The sequence below is a fragment of the Meleagris gallopavo genome, chromosome 10 (genome assembly GCF_000146605.3).
Source record: "Meleagris gallopavo isolate NT-WF06-2002-E0010 breed Aviagen turkey brand Nicholas breeding stock chromosome 10, Turkey_5.1, whole genome shotgun sequence".
NCBI classification, from domain to species: domain Eukaryota; kingdom Metazoa; phylum Chordata; class Aves; order Galliformes; family Phasianidae; genus Meleagris; species Meleagris gallopavo.
Genome location: NC_015020.2, coordinates 19,829,532 through 19,847,602, shown reverse-complemented (window position 1 = coordinate 19,847,602; position 18,071 = coordinate 19,829,532). Strand labels below are relative to the sequence as shown.

General features: G+C 50.5%; 1 protein-coding gene across 3 annotated transcripts; it reads left to right on the top strand.

Moving 5' to 3' along the window:
- Positions 1-4,409: 4,409 nt before the first annotated feature.
- On the top strand, positions 4,410-17,737 carry KANK4 (KN motif and ankyrin repeat domains 4). Of its 3 annotated transcripts, none has more exons than XM_010716053.3 (10): positions 4,410-4,700; positions 7,302-7,384; positions 8,049-9,944; positions 11,006-11,117; positions 12,337-12,567; positions 13,138-13,225; positions 14,093-14,312; positions 15,764-15,906; positions 16,519-16,719; positions 16,876-17,737. In XM_010716053.3, the coding sequence occupies exons 2-10, from the start codon at positions 7,369-7,371 to the stop codon at positions 16,966-16,968; spliced, it is 3,000 nt and encodes a 999-aa protein (XP_010714355.1). In that variant the 5' UTR covers positions 4,410-4,700; positions 7,302-7,368; the 3' UTR covers positions 16,969-17,737. The 3 variants fall into 3 exon arrangements, with proteins under 3 accessions (XP_010714355.1, XP_010714356.1, XP_010714354.1); XM_010716054.2 differs by lacking the exon at positions 4,410-4,700 and adding an exon at positions 5,027-5,175 and having other exon boundaries at positions 8,052-9,944; XM_010716052.2 differs by lacking the exon at positions 4,410-4,700 and adding an exon at positions 5,027-5,175.
- Positions 17,738-18,071: the final 334 nt, after the last annotated feature.

Genomic DNA, 18,071 nt, shown 5'->3' with positions numbered 1-18,071 from the left:
CAGGCGGGACCCCGAGCGTCATTGCATGAGAGCGGAGCTGCGGGCGGCACAGCCCTCCCCAGCCACCCCGCTGCGGTTTTGCGAGCCTCAACCCAGCCAGAACGGCGGCCTCTCCCCATTCCCACAGAAACTCTCCTCGCCGTCGCTCAGAGTGCCCTGCCCGAGCTCGCTCTCCCTTACCCCCGATCCACGCGTCTCGCAGGGCCCGTGGGTGCAGTATCCCATACAGACAGAATTGAGCGCTCCCTTCAACTCCCTGAAAGGAGGGTGTAGCGAGGTGGGGTCCATCTCTGCTCCCAAGTAACAGCTATAGGACGAGAAGTGATGGCCTCATGTTGCACTGATGGAGCTTCAGATTGGAAATGGGGAGAAATGTTTTTCTCCAAAAGCGTAGTAATGAACTGGCACAAGCTGAGCAGGGAGGTGGTGAAGTTACCATCCCTGGAGGTGCTCCTGGGCCGTGGGGATGTGGCAGTGAGGGATACGATCAGTGGGCATGGTGGAGGTGGGCTGGGGTTGGACTTGATGGTCTTGGATGTCTCTTCCAACCTTAATGACAGTATGGTTCTATGATTTGCGGCTTGCTCAGACTGAATGCTGTGGTGCCACAGCATGGTCAGAACACTGAGGTCTGTGTCCCAAGTATGTGGGGGAGGCATTGGGTGATGGCAGAAAGCTGGTCAATGACTTCCAGTGCAATGCAGTAGGCTCAAGGTGGGAAGGTGGCTGCCGTGGGCGCAACGGTCCCCTTCCCTAGGACTGTCCTGAGTGGGGTGGTCTCATTCATCTCATTTCTGGAGGCATGACTGTGAGCCATGGGACATGGTACCTCAAGAAGTGTTTCTTTTTTTGTGATTGAGGAGTGATGAAGCGGCAGCTTTGTCAAAATCACCCCAAAACTGGAATATGAAAGTACGGGATCCTGGTGCTGTGCTTACATGGGCCCCCTCCTTTCCCAGTTTGAGAATTCCCAAATTACTTGTGAACAGCAGTGACGGATCCCAGTGCTGGGGGGAAGCAGGGCTCTCTGGTACAGACTGTACGGATCCCATAGTATCCCACTCTCCCAACCTGGTGCATGTAATGGGACTTGTGTGATGAAGATTTTGTCCCACAAGATTTGGGTTTTGTCCAGTCCCAGGAAATCGGTGACCCTGGCTGGGGCGCGGGAGCGAGAAAACTCAGCTCCAGCTTTCACATGCAGCCGTCTCTGTGACAAAGCCGTGGGGAGAAACCAGATGCAGAGAGCTCCTTCTTAGCCCATATTTATTTTAGGCCTCGGTGGAATTGATGATTCTGGAGGCTGCGAGTCCTACGCATCTGAGGTTTCACATGAAAATGAAGCCGGACGGAGTTATTGTGGTTATTATGATAATATACTGCCAAAATGAATGGGTTGGTGGAGTCAGTAATGTGAAACAGAGTGGCTCCAGTCCTTTGGATTAGTTTGTTTTAAATCTGTAACTTCAGCCTGTTCCTCTGCTGGGTGTGAGCCTCGGAGAGTGGCATTGTGCAGTGGGGGCTTGGTAAGAAAATGTGGGGAGCCCTCGTTGGCTGCTGCCTGCAGGGAGGTGGCACTGAGAAGGGTGGGAGATGGCACATCCATGCCCCTGCCCCCTCAAAGCTGATGAGGTTAGGAAGCTTTGTATGTTGCTGTGGGTTTTTCCAGTCCCACAGACTCTGGGTTACATCCCTGAGCAGGCACTTTTTGCACAAGATCCCTTCTTACTCTCCTCCATCCTTTCCCCCACCCCAGCACTGAGTTCTGCACAGCAAGTGGCTGATGAAGGGTGAGGCAGGAATGCCTCTTCCAAAACCTGGGCTGGGTGGGTCACCTCCACACCCAGCTTCCAAAATACCCAAAGGACCCCGCTGTTTGGTTTTCATTAGGAACCAAGGATTTTTCCAGCCTGGCTTGTGTCTAAGCTTAGGCACATGCATGGAAAATAAGCCAAGGGTGCACCAAACCCAGGCCATGCTGAGGGCAGCCCTGCTGTCCTAAAATTGCTACCAGCTTTTTGACCACATGGATGGTCTTGGCTTGCCCTAGGGTGAGAAGATGGAAAGCAGCAGCTTGAACGGGGCCAGAAGCCTCCAAAACAAAGGCATTGAAGCAAAAAGAGTAAATCATAGAATCATAGAATACCCCGAGTTGGAAAGGATCATTGAGTCCAACTCCTGGCTCCACAATAGAATCAGAGTGATTAGAATGCCAGAAGAGAGGCGCTTCTGACCTCTGTCTGCTTTCTGACATTGGAGTGCTTTGGATTCATGGTTTCAATTGACGTTTGGATCACCTGGCTCTGGGAAAGGAGACTTCAGGGAAAACATCACAGGTTTCAAGGAATGTGATAAAATCATGAGCATCACCCGAGGTTTTTTAGGACTGTAGCTGGAATGAGCTGAAGGTCAGCTCAACAGAGGTTATCAATGCAAGGGATGAATGTGAGCATTTTCCCGTGCCGGTGAGCCATAAAAGAGGCACAGCTTGGACATCCGATACCTCCCCGTCTCGTCCTGAACTGTCCCTAATGGACACGCTGGCAGGGAGCTCATTGCATTTATTAAACAGCAATAAGCAGCTTTAATAAAATCGGTATCCGCTGTCTGACGGGATGCCTGGAGAGGCTCCTGGATCAGACCCTGGCCGTGATATTTTTGCAGCACTGCTGCTTCGGGACATGGAGGTTTCTAGGATCAGCAGCCAAATCTCAGGACCGAGAAGTTTTCAAACATCTTTTTCTCCTCCTGGAAGGAAGCTCCTTCCAGTGCAGCTCACTGGTTTTCTTCCTTTGCAGTGAAAACACGTTGAAAAGCCCAACAACAACTGTTCCCAAAAGGCTGTGTTCATGTGTTCGAGCGCGGGTGTTGTGCAAGTCTGCAGACCGCTGGATGGAACGCTGCCGTAACCCTTTGGGTACCGGGCATGCTGAGGACGAGCACAGGGCTCCTGCTCTTCTGTGCTGTTTTGTGCCCATCAGCCCCACCAGCACTGAGGAGGGGATGGGATTCTTTCTGTGAGGTAGAACTGCCAGGGATTGGGAAGGACAAGGCGGTGGCTTGGAGCTGCTTGGCACCATCTGGTTCCCATCATCTGTGGGGGCAGCCTTTGTGTGACAGCAAGCAGCTCTCAGCCAGGACTTCTGTCCTCCATGGCACAGGGTATGAGCTGACTGTGTCCCCAGTGTGCAGCACTCTGGCAGGACCACCTGGGGCCATCAGCTGCGGGAAATATGTGCCCTCCTCCTGCTCAGTGGGATGCAGTACACAAAGATCCAGGTCTGGGCACCCACCTCGTGCATTGCACCTTTGCTGTCTTAGATTCATCAAGAGTGGTCAGGCATTGAATAGGGGAGTGATTGAGTCACTATCCCTGGGTGGTGTGCGGATGTGACACTGAGGGACATGGGCAGTAGGCATGATGGGGGTGGACTAGGGTTGGGCTTGGGGAGCTCAGAGGGCTTTTCCAACCCCGGTGATCCTGTGATTCCATGGTGCACCAACCCAGTTGATGTGTTTCGACTCCATTCATTCATTGACTACACTGGAATGCAGAACTGAAGACCTGCAGTCCCATGAGGACTCCATCTGGCCCGGGCTGTAGGTCTGATGTGTGTAACTGCAATAAGGAAATACTCCAAGTAAAAGCTTCCTGCGAGGTCTTTCCTATGGGAAGAAGGAAAGAATTCCTTGAGGCTCACTTTAAAATCAGTGCCGTACAGAAACATATCGGGTTTTGCATCATGCTGCTCCATATAGAGAACAATCAACAAACCCCAAAAAATATGCTCATAAAAGATGTGCAAGAGTAGCTAAAATATGAAAATCTGACCCAAAAGAGTTAAAGTGAGCAGTGAACAAGCTCTGTAGGTTGCTCAGAGCCCTGACCACAGGAGCTGTGGGGAGAGCAGAGCCATGCTGCAGGACAGCAGAGCTCATCCCTCGCTGTTCAAGCACGCGGTGACCCCGGCCTTGGGGAGCACTCACAGGAGCGCTGCTTCCGCTTCTGCCCGTTTCCAGGCTGCCTGCTTCCTGCAGAGGCAAAACCCTTCTGCTTTTTCTTGAAGCCGCATCTGCTAAAATCCCAGTCGTGTAAGCAAAATGAGCCTGACGGAATGCCTGCAGCGCTGTTTTGCAGACATTAAGTGGCTCCATGTGTTTCTTCCCGACTGACACAATCATCGGGATTGTGCTGTTGGTAAGGAGCAGTGCTGGCCCCACTCCGTGCCCTGGGTCCTTGCTGAAAGCCCATCCCCAGACGTGGGCTGTGTGAGGGTGTGGGCATTTTGCCTTGGGAAATGCCAAGTTTTGGAAAGTTCAGTGCTGAGGCTGAGGGTTGTTTCCTGTTGCAAGCCTGGGGGTGTCAGCAATTCTGCACAACCCTGCAGAGCCCCGGCTGTGAGTGCAAGCATATGGGAGCTCCCAGGCTTGAATTCCAAGGTCATTGGGCTGGGGTCACTGGGGTGTCTGGCAGCACTGGGCTGTCCCTATCCTGTCCCCATCCTCGGCCCTGCAGGGCTGCAGAAGGATTCATCCTTAATGCAGAGACCTTCTGCGGCTGCTAATGAGGATGCTGCCTCTTAATTGAGGCAGCTGCTGGTGTGTCCCCGCCAGGCGCCAGGCACAGAAGCTGATGGATGTGCTCAGCCCGCGAGGTGCAACGTGCAGGAAGCCAGCCGGGACACAGCGAGCAGCACCAGGTATAATAGGAACTGTGGTGTTAATCATTGACCGTCTCTTAAATAATGTTTCTGATAGGGGGGACAGCCCCAGAGCAGCACTAGGTGTTTTTGTGAAAAAGAGAGACCTGCTGTGAAGAGTGGCTCATTGCATGCAGCAGGCTCGGGCTGTCCTCGGGAAGGTCACAGGAGATCGATGCTTTGGTTTGCTGGAAAATGAATCCCTCTTTCGTGCTCCTTATCATAAACTTGTGTTTGCTTTTCCAGCAAGGTCGCTGGGGTGCTGACCAATGTCCCAGCAGCAGGCTGGGGACTGGGAGGGATCCTGAGCTCTGCAGGAGGTATGAGAAGTAGTGGGACAGCTGCTGTCCTGATGTTGGTTGTCCTTCTGCAATGAGGTGCCAGCGTGTTGCTGCAGTGCAGGAGGAAAATGACAGAGCTGAAAAAGATGTGGTGTTGTAGCTAATGAGATTGCGTTACTGCGCTGCTCCGCGGGGTGAGTTATCTGCTTGGGTGCTGTCACAGGGTTAAATGCTGTTAATTCAAAGTCACCAGCAAGATGCTTGCAGGGAAAGAAAGCCGTGTCTTCTATCTCTCGGTTATTTGCTTTGAAAATTTGTTGCTCTTGGCTCTGCTGCTGAGGCGAGTGAGGGAGGGAGCAGCAAGAAACAGGGGAAGAGAGGGAAGGGTTAAAGAAACAGTACCAGGCATGGCTATAAGGCAGCACTGGACACTGAGGGGCAGGCAATTAGGTGCCTTCGGTCTGTGCTGCTGCCTTCCTGCTTATTTGCTTCCCCGGTTTACCTTTCTGTATATATATTTATGGCTGACTTGTGAACAGAAATGCTGCTCAGACCTGGACTGATCCTCCCCTAAAAGCTAAAATTCAGCACTGCAGCATGTGTTAATGCTGGTGTCCTTTGGGTTATGCAACATGGGAAGGGGCAGGACATACAAAACCCAGCCCAGCTCAGCACAGTGGGGGCTGCAGGACAGAGACTTACCAGAAAGTGCTGTCCTCCCTCAAGCCTTGAGCAGGGGTTCTCAGAGCTGGGAGGTGAGGGCAGGGACTGTGCACGAGGCCATCACCGTGCGTGAGGACATCACCGTGCTTGAGGACACTGCTGTGCACGAGGCAATTTTGGAGTAGGTTGGTCGAAAGGGAAAAGTGACAGCATCAGTTTGGACTGCAGAGTTGGGACCCAGCCAGCTCATAAACGAACCAATTAGGTGTAATTATCTAGATATTAAAAACATCTTATTGCCTGGCTTTCTTTTTTCCCCTCCCTCTAAATAAATGACTTAGAAGAGTGAAATGTAACTGGTCGGACTGTAGCTGGGATTCATAATTGCTCTATAATTGGCTGTAATTGGAAAATAAAAAAAACATTTGAAGGAGAGGTTAGTGTTCATTTTGGCACATGCTGTTTGTTGGCAAAAGGAAACAGAATTGCCTTCTGTAGTGAAAGTGTGGTTAATTTGGCCGAGGTACTGCAGCGGGCTGAGCTGGAGGAGGTGCCAGTCCAGAGGTGTTGGGAGCACCAATGTTCTCTGCAGTGGTGGCCCTACAAGCTGGGTATAAACTGGCAATGAACTTGTTTGCCCTAATGAAGAAACTAATTGTTTCTTCGAAAGGTTTTGATCCCTCAAAGCATTCATCCCTTGGTAACAATACAGCAGGATGTGACTGTGTTTTCCCTCTGGTCTTTGTTGTAGTTAATACGTAATTAAAAAATGTTGCAGTTAAATAGTCATTTCAGTGCTTCTAGAAGGGAAAAGCAGCAGCACTTCTCTATTCCATGTATCCTTATCTGTACTGTGGATCCATTTATCTTGCCATTTCCATATGAAGAAAGCTGAGATACAAAAGTCAAAAATAAGAAAGAGAATTTAGAAGACGCAGAGCAGAGAAGAGCAGGGAGCAGAGCTGCTTCTGAGCCTGAGAATGAGCAAGTAGTCTCTGGGACAGTTCTGCTGGGAGAAGCTGCAGAACTGAAAACAGGAAGAGCAGCATGACCACTGTTAGATAAGAATGGTGTTGGGCGAAGCGAGGGGCAAAGGTGGGCTGCAGCTCTGGATGGGGAGCTCTGGAAGTTCAGCCAAGTGCTAAAGCCCTTATGAAGGCAAAATATTAAAAGCAGCCAATGAAGTCAGACCCTGACAGTTTGATCCATTAGGTGAATGTGAGCAGGATTCTGAAATGAAGAGTCCCAATGTCCTTCCCAGCAGCTGGGCAGGCTTGGTACAGACCGTGCTGCGTGTGCCTGCCTTGAAAACCTGTTGTAGCTCAGGGATCACCTTGGAAGATAAGACTTTGAGCTGCTGTCAGATGTGGCCAGGAACCACATCAGATACTTGAAGGAAAATCTTAACAGAAAACCCCACTTTTGCAGCCAAACCCAGCTGTAGTGCTGAGATGTTCCATGAGAACGAGCTACCTGGGAGCTGGCTGTTCCTGCTGACAAAGGAGCCACTGATTCCAGCACGCCTAGAAGCGCTGAGCAGCCCAGCAAGGCTGCAGAATGTGGGAAGTGAGGGGGTCCTGTGGGAGCCTTTCAGATGGACTCGGTTCAGATCATGGGGTATTTTTAAATTAAAAATATTTGTTTATTTTTTTCCAAGAGTGATCTGGCTCATCTGCCCCAGTGTGTCAGAGGATGGGACACTGACAGCCTGAGCAGAGCACACCATGGAGAAGACAGATGGTATGGATGGTTCTTTGCTCATTTATTTCTTGAAAAAAAAAAGAAAACCATATAAGCCCTGAAGTCATTTCCTTACCAGAAAAACAGTAAATTAACTATTTTCTATAGATATGTTCTTCTAGAACAAGGAGACCAAATTGCATCATTTGTGCGTTACCTAAACCACAGCAAAGCCTCTGTGCAGTTCTTGGAGCCATGCACAGATTTACCCTCCCATCACTGGCAGACCTGCTCCTGCTCTGCTCCTGGCTCTGCCTTCACAACTGGCTTCTCAGCAGGGTGTTTTCCCTTTATCATTCTCATGATCTCAGGCAATTTTGGGCTTCCTCAGTGCAGCGCTTCTGCAATTCACCTCTGGAGAATCAGGTCTGAACTTGGAGGTGCAGCATCTCCATGAGCATTATGGTGAGGAAGCACACCCCTGGTCTTGTGGTGGCCTGTAGGGCAAGGAGCCAGTCTTCATTAAATTAGCAGGTCATTAGGCTGCTGTGCCTAGGGTTTGCCCCTAGAACTGTGGCCAAGGATGGGTTGAGGTCGGAAATGAATGGGCCGGATGAAAGAAGTGGTAACATTTCCCTCCTGCTCTAAACCTCTATTTCATTTTTCTGTTTGCTTTTGATCTACCAACATTCTGTCTTTTTTCCTTTCCCTGTGGTTGTTTCAGCAGCTGGCCAGCCACCCCTGCCCAATGGGGATGGGGAGCAGCCCCGCAGCCTCCCCTACTCCTTGGAAACACCGTACGGCTTCCACCTGGACCTGGACTTCCTCAAGTACGTGGACGACATAGAGAAAGGGAACACCATCAGGAGGGTCCACATCCACCGCAAAGCCAAGCAGCCCAAATTCAGCACTCTGCCCCGAAACTTTAGCCTGCCCGAGAACGGCTCCCATGGCTACGCAGCCTCTGCTGGGCCTGGCTGGCCAGCTGCCACGTACCGTGCACAGCGCAAGGCGTCCCTGGGGGCAGAGGAGATATCGCGGGCCCCGCTGCCCGGCGAGGAGCCCAGTTACCGCAGGAAGGCTCTCCTGGCCGAGACGCGACGGCACGCTGAGCTGCTGCACTGTGAGGATGAGCTCAGGGGGCGGCCGCAGCTGCTGCGGGCATCCAGCCTGCCGGCAGCACTGCCACCTGGCCGGGCCCCGGCCGGCGATGGCTGTGTGCCATGTCCCCTCCGGCCCAGTGACAATGGGAGCTGCCCGGAAAGCACATTTCGTCCCATGCCACGTTCACCTGATGGCATCGCCTCGCTGCCATCTCCCATGTTGAGTCCTGGGGCAGAGTTGGCCTTGCAGCCAGGGAAAGGTAGCCTTGTGCGGGACGTCCCCAAGGAGAGGGCGCAGCCCCTGTGGCAGGGCCAGCACTCTGCCGTTCAGCTACAGGTGGTGGTGGAGAGCCGGGGTGAGGAGGGTGATGCCAGCGATGCCACCAATGGGAGCACCCTGGTCTCAGTCTCACCAGGTACCCTCCCGCTTGCAGATGAAAGCACAAGCCATGGGAAAGCAGGGGGAAGCGTAAGTGAAATTGCTGTGAATGTGCTGAAGGAAAGTAAGGACAGGTGTGCCCGTGCCCAAGAGAAGGAGGAACGGGGAGGAGATGCAGGAGAGTCCGGTGGGATTGCTGCATTGAAGCAGCACATCGCTGCGCTGGAGGAGCAGCTGGACAGGAAGAAAGAAGAGCTGGAGCAGATCAGAGCAGTGCTGAAGCAGCAGGATCATAAAATCAAGGAAAAGGAGAAAAGCATTCAGTTACTGGCCAGCTCCAAAGCCCAGCTGGAGGAGCAGTTGTGCCAGGAGAACACGCGAGAGGACGCGGTGTCTTCCATGCGGCGTGGCAGCATGCTGCAGTACAACGATGCAGCAGTGAACACTGAACTCTCGTATGTGAATGGCTCCAAGCAAGTCCACGATAAGGGCATCAATGTAAATATCCCACTTTCCACTAAATCCATAGGATGTGGCATCCGCAGAGCAGACAGTGGAAACTTGCTGGCAGCGGAGCTGAGTGCTCAGGGATGGGCTGATGTTGGCACCCGTGGTGGTGGAGATGGACACTTTGCCAAGCTCTCAGAGACTGAAGCTGGCCTGGAGCCTGGCCTTCATGCCCCGGGCTTCACCGAGCTGAAGATCAACGAGCAGCTCAGTGACGACAACCAAAACCAAAGGAATAGCTGTGACACCCAGAGTCTCGCTGCTCATGCGGTGGCTGCGGAAAGTTATCGAACAAAAAGAACTGGCTCAAGTGCAGGCAAAAACGAGGCAGGCTTTGGTGAAGACAAAACTGAAGATGGGATGGGAGAGGAAGGTCTCCCTGACCCCAAAGATTTCCCTGCTGTTGACCCCATAGGCCAATACGTAAAGAAAATCCAAGAGCTGCTGCAGGAGCAGTGGATGTGTTTGGAGCACGGCTACCCTGAGCTGGCGAGTGCTATCAAACAGCCGGCCTCTAAGCTCAGCTCCATCCAGAACCAATTAGTTAATTCCTTAAATTCATTGCTGTCTGCCTACTCTTCGCAGAGGCCGGCAGATAAGGAGAATTCAAACACGCACTATCAGCAGTTGGGTAAATAACATTGGCATAGGTTTCAACATGTCCGACCGAATCTCTTGCCAACTGATGGAGTATTGGACAGGTGCAGTGTGGTGGAGCTCAGTGGGGTGCTAGTATCAGAGAGATTGGGAATAGCCCCTCCTCAGAATATGTCTTTGAGAAAGGCAGATCTCTACACATCATAAGCTATACAATCTTAAAATAAAATTAAATAAAACTTGTGTAAGAGCTAATAAAGCTGTGACTCAGTTATACACAAGATCATATCCAAAACTGGACATACTTGTGGCTATTCCATCAAATAATAACCTCGCTTGCTATTCCTCTCAATTGGATGTCTTAATTTGAAAGAACACAGGGATCAGATGTTCATCTGGGGTAAATTAGCATAAAGTTCAGCAGAACCAAAACCAATTCAAGCTGACCAAGCAGCTAGGCTGGAACAGACCTGTCCCTAGTCACACAGCTGTTCAGCTAGAATAATTATATGGTGCTGAGAATCATAGAGTCATAGAATGGCTTGGGTTGGAAGGGACCGAAAGAATCATCAAGCTCCAACCCTCCTGCTGCATGCAGGGCCACCAACCTCCATATCTGATACTAGAATCTAAAACCAAATCCCTGTTCACTGTCAGAAGGACTTTGCAAATAGATAAGTGACCCGTTACACGCAATACGTAGAGAGGCTATTCAAACTCTGATGGGAAGATTTATCTGTGTAGTAATATAGGAGAGGTTGTAATGTTAGTACTGAAAAAAAAAGATAAAACATTATAACATTATTACAAGAGTAAAGCCTGCTTATATTCACAGAGCACATTTGTAATTCCCAGCTGTATGTTTTGTATTCACAGCCACTTGAAGATGTTTGAGACCTATATGGTAAAGGTAGCAGGGCAGGTTCAGACTGTGGCTGGGTGCATCAGCATTTTTGCAAGGCATAAAGAATCCTTTAAGATGAAGTAAAAAGATGCTTACAGTTATGATTTCTAGTTTGTTGCTACAAGTTGGGAATGATCACTGATAATTATGGCACATCTGCTTAATTAATCTATTATTTTGTATTTTGCTAGAAACCTCACCAACCACAAGTCTTAAATCTATCATGAAAAAGAAAGGTTATGGCTCCCATGCAGGAGGCAATGGGACCAAAAAGAATCTTCAGTTTGTTGGGGTAAATGGTGGGTAAGCATCCGTTACAAAAATCAAACTGTCTTTAATGTGTAATGCCCTCTGTATTGCTGAAGAAATTCTTTTTCTCCTCTTTTCCTCTCAAAACCTTTTAATTAAAAGGCCATTTGAAATGGAGCCTCTTTCCTCCCTTCTTTAACCCAGCACTGTAGTAACCCTGCAGACAGGCCCAGGATGCTGGTGCTTTCAGGGCAGTGAGGGACATCCCTGGGGACTGATACTCTGTGCACACCAAACTCCTGGGGCTTCTTCCTCCAGATCCCAGCTGGGTCTGTGGAAGGATTCACGCTAACTGTGTGGGGTTTGAAGGAGGCCAGCTCTGGCTGGTGGGTGCGCTGCCACTAAGTTGCCTCTGCAACGGCCAACAAAAATTGGGCCAGGAACAGAGAAAAGGCCATTTCTATAAATGAGGACTTACCGAGGTGGGAGGGAGACCCCTATGTCAGTTGTGCTTTGATAACCATTCCCTGTGTATCTAGTAGCTAATTCAGTTTGGCTTTTAAGCTAACTGGCTGCAGCAACATGTGCTTTACATGTGTTTCTAAGAGCAGCATGTGCCCCTGTCCTACCAAGGAATACTTGGTACTGGAGAGGGCAGAAGGCATTTTGCTTTCCCTGCGTGAAGCTCAGTGTGCAAGTTTGAATGCTGGTTTCTGCTCATCTATGCTTCTCCACCAGTTTCCAGCTCTGCAGCTACTGCTCTTGGCTTTACTTGCTCCTGTTGAGTAGCGCTTCTCCTAACAGCCACTGAAATGGCACAGTGCGTAGCAAGCAGAGGAGTCCTGGCTAATGTCAGAATTGTTTTAGGTTCGTCACAGCTGAATGCATTCTCACAGAAGATACTTTTGATATGAATGCTTTCAGACAACCACAAGAGGTCTCTCTAGCAGGGCTGCTTGAATGGTGGACTCAAGTCCATTGGAGCTGCACGCATGTTTTTGTTGGCATACTGCCTGTCTTACCTTGCCACAGAGTCCACGTAGTCCCTGAAGTAACCTTCCATGCTGCTAATTGATTGCTTCTATCATGCTCCTGCTGGTTGAGGAAGCCAAAAAAGACTAACCCTAGGTCTGGCTGTACATTTGTAACTTGCAAATCACTCCGGGCTTCATTCAAGGCCCATTGGAGTCAGCAGGTGTCTTCAATGAGTCTTGGCCAAGCCTTGCGTTTGTTGGTGGGGAAGGAGTGAATAACATATGGTATCCCCAAATAGCTATGAATCAACTTCAAGTGAAGACACAAGTTGTGAAGACAGCCCGTCAGATGGGGACGCAGAGAGTGACACAGAGAGAGGAGCTGGTGGTCTGGAGCCCACAAAAGAGCAAGGTGGAGGTGGAAGCGAGGGAGCTTCATTTGGGACCTCTTTGCAGGAGACACAAAAAGACGATGACCTGCAGGAACCTGGGGCAGAAGCAGCACCTTGCACTCAGCGCAAGGCTGACAGGTAACCAGAAAGCCAAGTAGCAGTTGTGTTTCCCATAACGTTTCTGAACCCACAGGACATACGGTGCTGTGTTCGGTCACCCCCACGGGGTTGGGGACAGCGCTTTGTGTGCTCAGAGGAAAGGCAGTCCTTGGCTTCCATAAGCACTGGAAAAGACTTTAAAGAGCGAAATATTTTTGTAGTTATTCCACAATCTAGTGGGGATTGATCGTGGAAAAGGTGGAGTGAGTCATGTTTGGTGAGAATTAGCTCATTTCTCTCTCCTCAAGTAAACTTTTTAAGTCAAGTCCCTTGCAGATTCAGGGATAAAAATTCTTTTTCCAGCTTTGGGATTCTTATAAAAGATGAAGTTCCTCCAGATCAGGGTCTCTGGACTTAAAAACTTAGAAAGGTGCTTGGCTGTGTACCTAAAATCTGTTTCAAGTCAGTGGGACAAATTATATCCATGAAGTTAAGCGTTTAAACAAGCATTTAAAATATTCTGACCTAAACTGCACATTATCCCTCTTTCTTCAATGCCACTTACAAGTTCTGCTTCATGATAGACTTAACAAAGTATTTTCCCTTTAGATGCAAACCCTCTGAAGATTTCCTCGCTGCCTGCCAGCTGCTCAGCCAGCACCTCTCTGAAATAAGGACCACGAGTGACCAGCATCTGGTACAGATATTTTTCAATCAAATTCCAACTGCAGTACACACTCTCTGTTACTTTTGATGGATAAGATTGTCCTAATGTTGCACTGCAGGCTGTGCCCTGCCATGCTATGGCCAGCTAGGTAAGGAGATGGGACAAGATGGAAAAAGGAGATGAAAGCTTTTTCTGCTTACTCATTCACATCACCACAAGAAATTCCTTTCCCACTCAGTTAGAACAGCAATACAAAACCACAAGCTGAATACTGGCTGGAGGAAGCCAGCGTGCAGGACGAGGAGTTGGGGTAGCAGCAGGTTTGCAGGATGACAACACATCTGCTCTCCTGGAGAGGGACCTTAGCACTGCTCTTCCAAATCCATGCTGTGCATCATTTTCTCTCCTATTTTTCTCCATCTGAACATCAAGCAAAGGCGCTCATCCCCTCTGAGAAATGGCAGTGCAAAAATAGTTGCAGAGAGACTCCAAGTGACTAATCAGCTCTAGTGGCTGCTTTAAGCTTTAGTGGTGTTTGGCATTTTTTTCAGGGTGATGCTCCCCTGAGGTGCTTTGCTACATCAGGGGGAGAAGAAGAGCATCCAAAGCTCTTCTTCCAACAGTCCATTCTATATGGAGGAAGGTAGCAACTGCAGCCTAACTGCTCCAGAGGCTGCTGGAGGACAGCAATGGCAGGGCCAGTGGTTACTGTGGATATGAGATGGGAGAGCAGTTTGTATGTGTATCATTGCTTTTATTTGGGTAAGAGGAATTCCTTTGAGAGCTAGTTTGGCTTAGGGATAGGTACTCACTGAGGATTCAGCATGCAATAGGAGGGCAGGCAGGGTGCCAGGCTCACCCGCAGCCCAGGGGTAACACTGACATTGGTGTTCACAGCGGCACGTCCTCAGCACCGTCTGCCAGGAATGGTTCCGGGTGTCGAGTCGCAAGTCCTCCAGCCCTGAGGTGGTCACGGCCTATCTGCAGGCACTGGGCACCATCCAGCCGCAGCTGCTGGAGGCAGTGGTCAACATGGCCGACAGGAATGGCAACACGGCTCTTCACTACAGCGTTTCCCACTCCAATTTCACAATTGCAAAACTCCTGCTGGATACAGGTAGGAGCAGCAGCTCTCTGCTGAGCAATGGCTTTGTTGGGTACGGGTGTGGAAGTTGTTTTGTGCAGCTCTCCCAGCGGGGCCGTGGTGGGCAGAGCCAGGCCATGGGGTCCATCAATGATCCCAGATGTAGCAAATGGTGAATGAGAGCCCAGGCCCTCCCAGGAAGTCTAGTTGGGAGCAAAGCAAGATGGGTCAGAGACAGGATTGGGAACCAACGTGCAATCGTGTAGGTTGACATCCAGTAGACTGGTGTGGAGCTAAGGTCTATTGAGGAGACACAGCTGAGCTAGAGACCAGCACCCTCCCATGTAGGTCAGCTGCAGGCCCATAAGTATGCATGAGGGTCTCAGCTGAGGCTCATCAAGGGCATTAAGGCTCATTAGTGTTCAGGGCTTTGGGAATGGCTCAGAGTAACTGTGGATGAGGGGTTCCCCTGGGATGGAGCATGTGCTATTCAGCCCAGCCAGTGGCTCCCACAGTTTCTTGTAGCATCCAATGGCACGTTGTGGCTTGGTGAAGGAGGCTCAGACCCCTGGTAGCATAAAAAACCCCACAGCACCACAGGAAAATTGCATTTTAAACTATTGAACTTTCAGCTCACGTGACAAAGAAAGGGACTTTCAGCTGAGATTATACTGAGGGGAAAAATGCACGCATTTTCAGAAAGAATAGGAACACTTTGGCCTCTTTTCATGGGCAAGACAATCTGCTAAATGTTAGGAAAATGGCATATTATCATACACATCTATGCAGCTATTGTTGCTGCTGCTTGCAGGCAGCCCCAGGAGCCTGCCCTGCCCCGGATCACGGGAGCAGCGTGCTTCTGAAGAGCGTTTGCCAGTGGGATCCTTGTAGCTGGAAACTGGCCCTTCAAGCTGAAATTAAACCAAATAGAGCACTTGAGACCAGCACGAGGAAGAACTCCTAGAGTAAAAAGCACTTTTTGCTGTGAAATGTGTCTGTGTCTTCAGCGATTAACTGTAGAGATACTTGGTGGTGTGCTCAACAATGGGACCATCTTCACCTTTCCACTGCTCTCTCGCTTTAGGAGGTAAAACAAACAGCTCTAGGCCTGGGGGCTGTCCAGGGCATAAATCATACCATATCTTTTAGGGAGATATAATTTGATTATGGTCATCAAAGTTAATTGAGTTGATCTCAGAAACTATAATGAAGCAACATATAGTACCAAAGCTTGTTCAATGCCGTGCTCACAAGACCATTAATTAATAGATATTTAATGCAGATAAGGCTCGGTCCTGTATAACTATGGGACCTCCCGCTGAGTTTCCTCATTTCTCAGTCAGATCCTTCCCCTCAGCAAGGCAGCACTGCTGGCCTTTCAGCCACAGCCACCTTCCCCTTCCTCACGCACTTCTTTGTTCTCCTTCCCTCGGCTCCCTCCTTGCTGGGCTGAATCCTGCTTGTCCCTCTGCATCCTCTGCCAGGGGTCTGCCGCCTAGACCTGCCAAACCAGGCGGGCTACACGGCCGTGATGCTCACCCCGCTGGCGGCTGCTGAGACAGATGAAGACATGGCTGTGGTGATGAGGCTGCTGAAGGAGGGGGACGTCAATGTGCGAGCCGCTCAGGTGTGTTGGGTGAAGGGCAGCCTGTCTATGGGGATGTACGTTTGGCAAAAACGTTCCCAAACCCAACCTCTGGTCCATCTGTGTGCAACCGCAATGGCCAAATTCCTGTTAGTGAAGGCTAATCTGGGCTGGAAGAAGAGATGGGATCTTCATTGAGGGTTTGGTGAAATCAGAGCGAATGCAGCACCAGTTCGGACTGTGGCTGTGAAAATGAGGGAATAACATCCCCCTCATGTCTCCGGGAATATCTCAGGGGATGTAATTCCACCACGGCAGGCGGTGGGTGGGAGTTGCTGCTTCCCAAAAATGACAAGAGCAACCCCAGCAGAACTGCAGAGTGCCCACACCACAGCTCCCTGCAGCACCAGGTGAGAGCCGGGTGAAAGCTAAGGACTGTAAGGAAGGTTGAACATTTTGCAAAATCCTTTTTCTGAGCTGAATAGTTCAAATCTGCAGCCCAGGGAGGGGAGGTTGGGGCAGCCATTCTGTTGTAGATTCACACACCTGTCCCCGAGATAGCAGTGCCCTCATCCAACCAGCCAGCAGTTAGTGCTGAAGAGCCCAGGAGGATGATACGCTGTAAAGGACTGATCTGAGCTGTGTGTTCTGCAGGGAGGGCAGACGGCCCTGATGCTGGGGGTGAGCCACGAACGGGAGGCCATGGTGCGGGCCCTGCTGGCCTGCCAGGCCGACGTCAACCTGCAGGACGAGCAGGGCAGCACGGCGCTGATGGTGGCCTGCCGGCAGGGCAGCACCAACATGGTCAGGCTGCTGCTGGCCCAGCCCGGCTGCCAGCTGGCGCTGACGGACAAGGTGAGGTGCGCTCAGGCCCTGCACAGCCTGAAGCCAGCTGCACTTCACGCGGCATGGTTCGGCTGAGTTGACTGAGGCCAGACTGCCTGCTTTGGGCCTGATGAACGTGGCTAGGCTGTGTGCTGCTCACATCAATACCACCTGTCCCTCCTGCAGGACGGAGACACAGCGCTGGCCATTGCCCAGAGGAGCGCCCACGAGGACATCGCTGCACTGCTGCACAGCGCCCAGCACGGCCCCAGCGACTGAACCCAGCATGGAGAAGGCAGAGAGGGAGAAGGGCAACCACAGCTGGGGTCATTTCCCCTCATTAACCCACTTCTGTACCCGCATTGCCACAAACGGCTCAAATTCTGTTTTGCAGAGTTAAGTTTCTGCACTGCCCTCTGTTAACCCTCGCTGCACAGCCCCAGTGGGACAGCAGCCAAACGGAAGGAGCTGTTCCAGCCTTCGCCAGGGGCTGCCCTTTTAATCTGGCACTTATCTGTATTGCATTTAACTTGTAATTTGTGTCCTAATATTTATTATTAGCTCTCCCCGATGTAGTAGGAGGCAGCAATTGTTCATATAGGAAACAACAAACACAACAATCCGATGCATTACAGAAAGTATAACATCCTATTTATGTTTGCTCATGCAGGCCTGATGTAAGAATTAAAAATTAATGCTGTAGGAAATTATTTGAGTACAGCAGACATTGTTTTGCCTGGACTCAGAATTACCATATGGCTCTTATTTTTTCTAATTAAGTTCGAGCTGATGGGAAAACGAAGCCCACTGGTTTGCATAGAGCCCACTCTCTGAGCATGGGCAGGGATTTAGCACAACATCCTCACCCCTGCTAAGAGCAAATCTCTTTTTTTCAGCTGATGTGTTGGTGTCTGCTTTGTTTGCTTTCCTTCCACCATGTCTTTAGGTGGAAGCACTCACCCCGCAAAACACCCACCTGCCTGTTTTAACCCCATCCCCCAACACAGTTACCTCCCCCACATACGAATAAACCCACGTTAAACTTTGACCTGTGTTTGTTGTTGTTCCTGCTACCCTTGGCAGGCCAAAGGGATGGACAGACAGACCTCCAAAAGCAGAAGAGCCTGGAAGAGAGCCCCTCGCACACTGCACCCATACACACACGCTCCATTAAATCACTTTTTAGCTGCTTCTGTCCTCACAGCCTCCGGATGTTTGTTTTCATTCCTTGGCCCCAGAGTTCCTTCTTTCCCCTCAAACCATCTCCCCCAGGGATTGCTCAGCCTGGGATATACTCCCGGAGCAGCAGCAGCAGCCCAAGTACTATGGAAAATATGGCAAAACTCATACAAACAGTGCTGGGCCCCTCGGAGCAGCTCCCA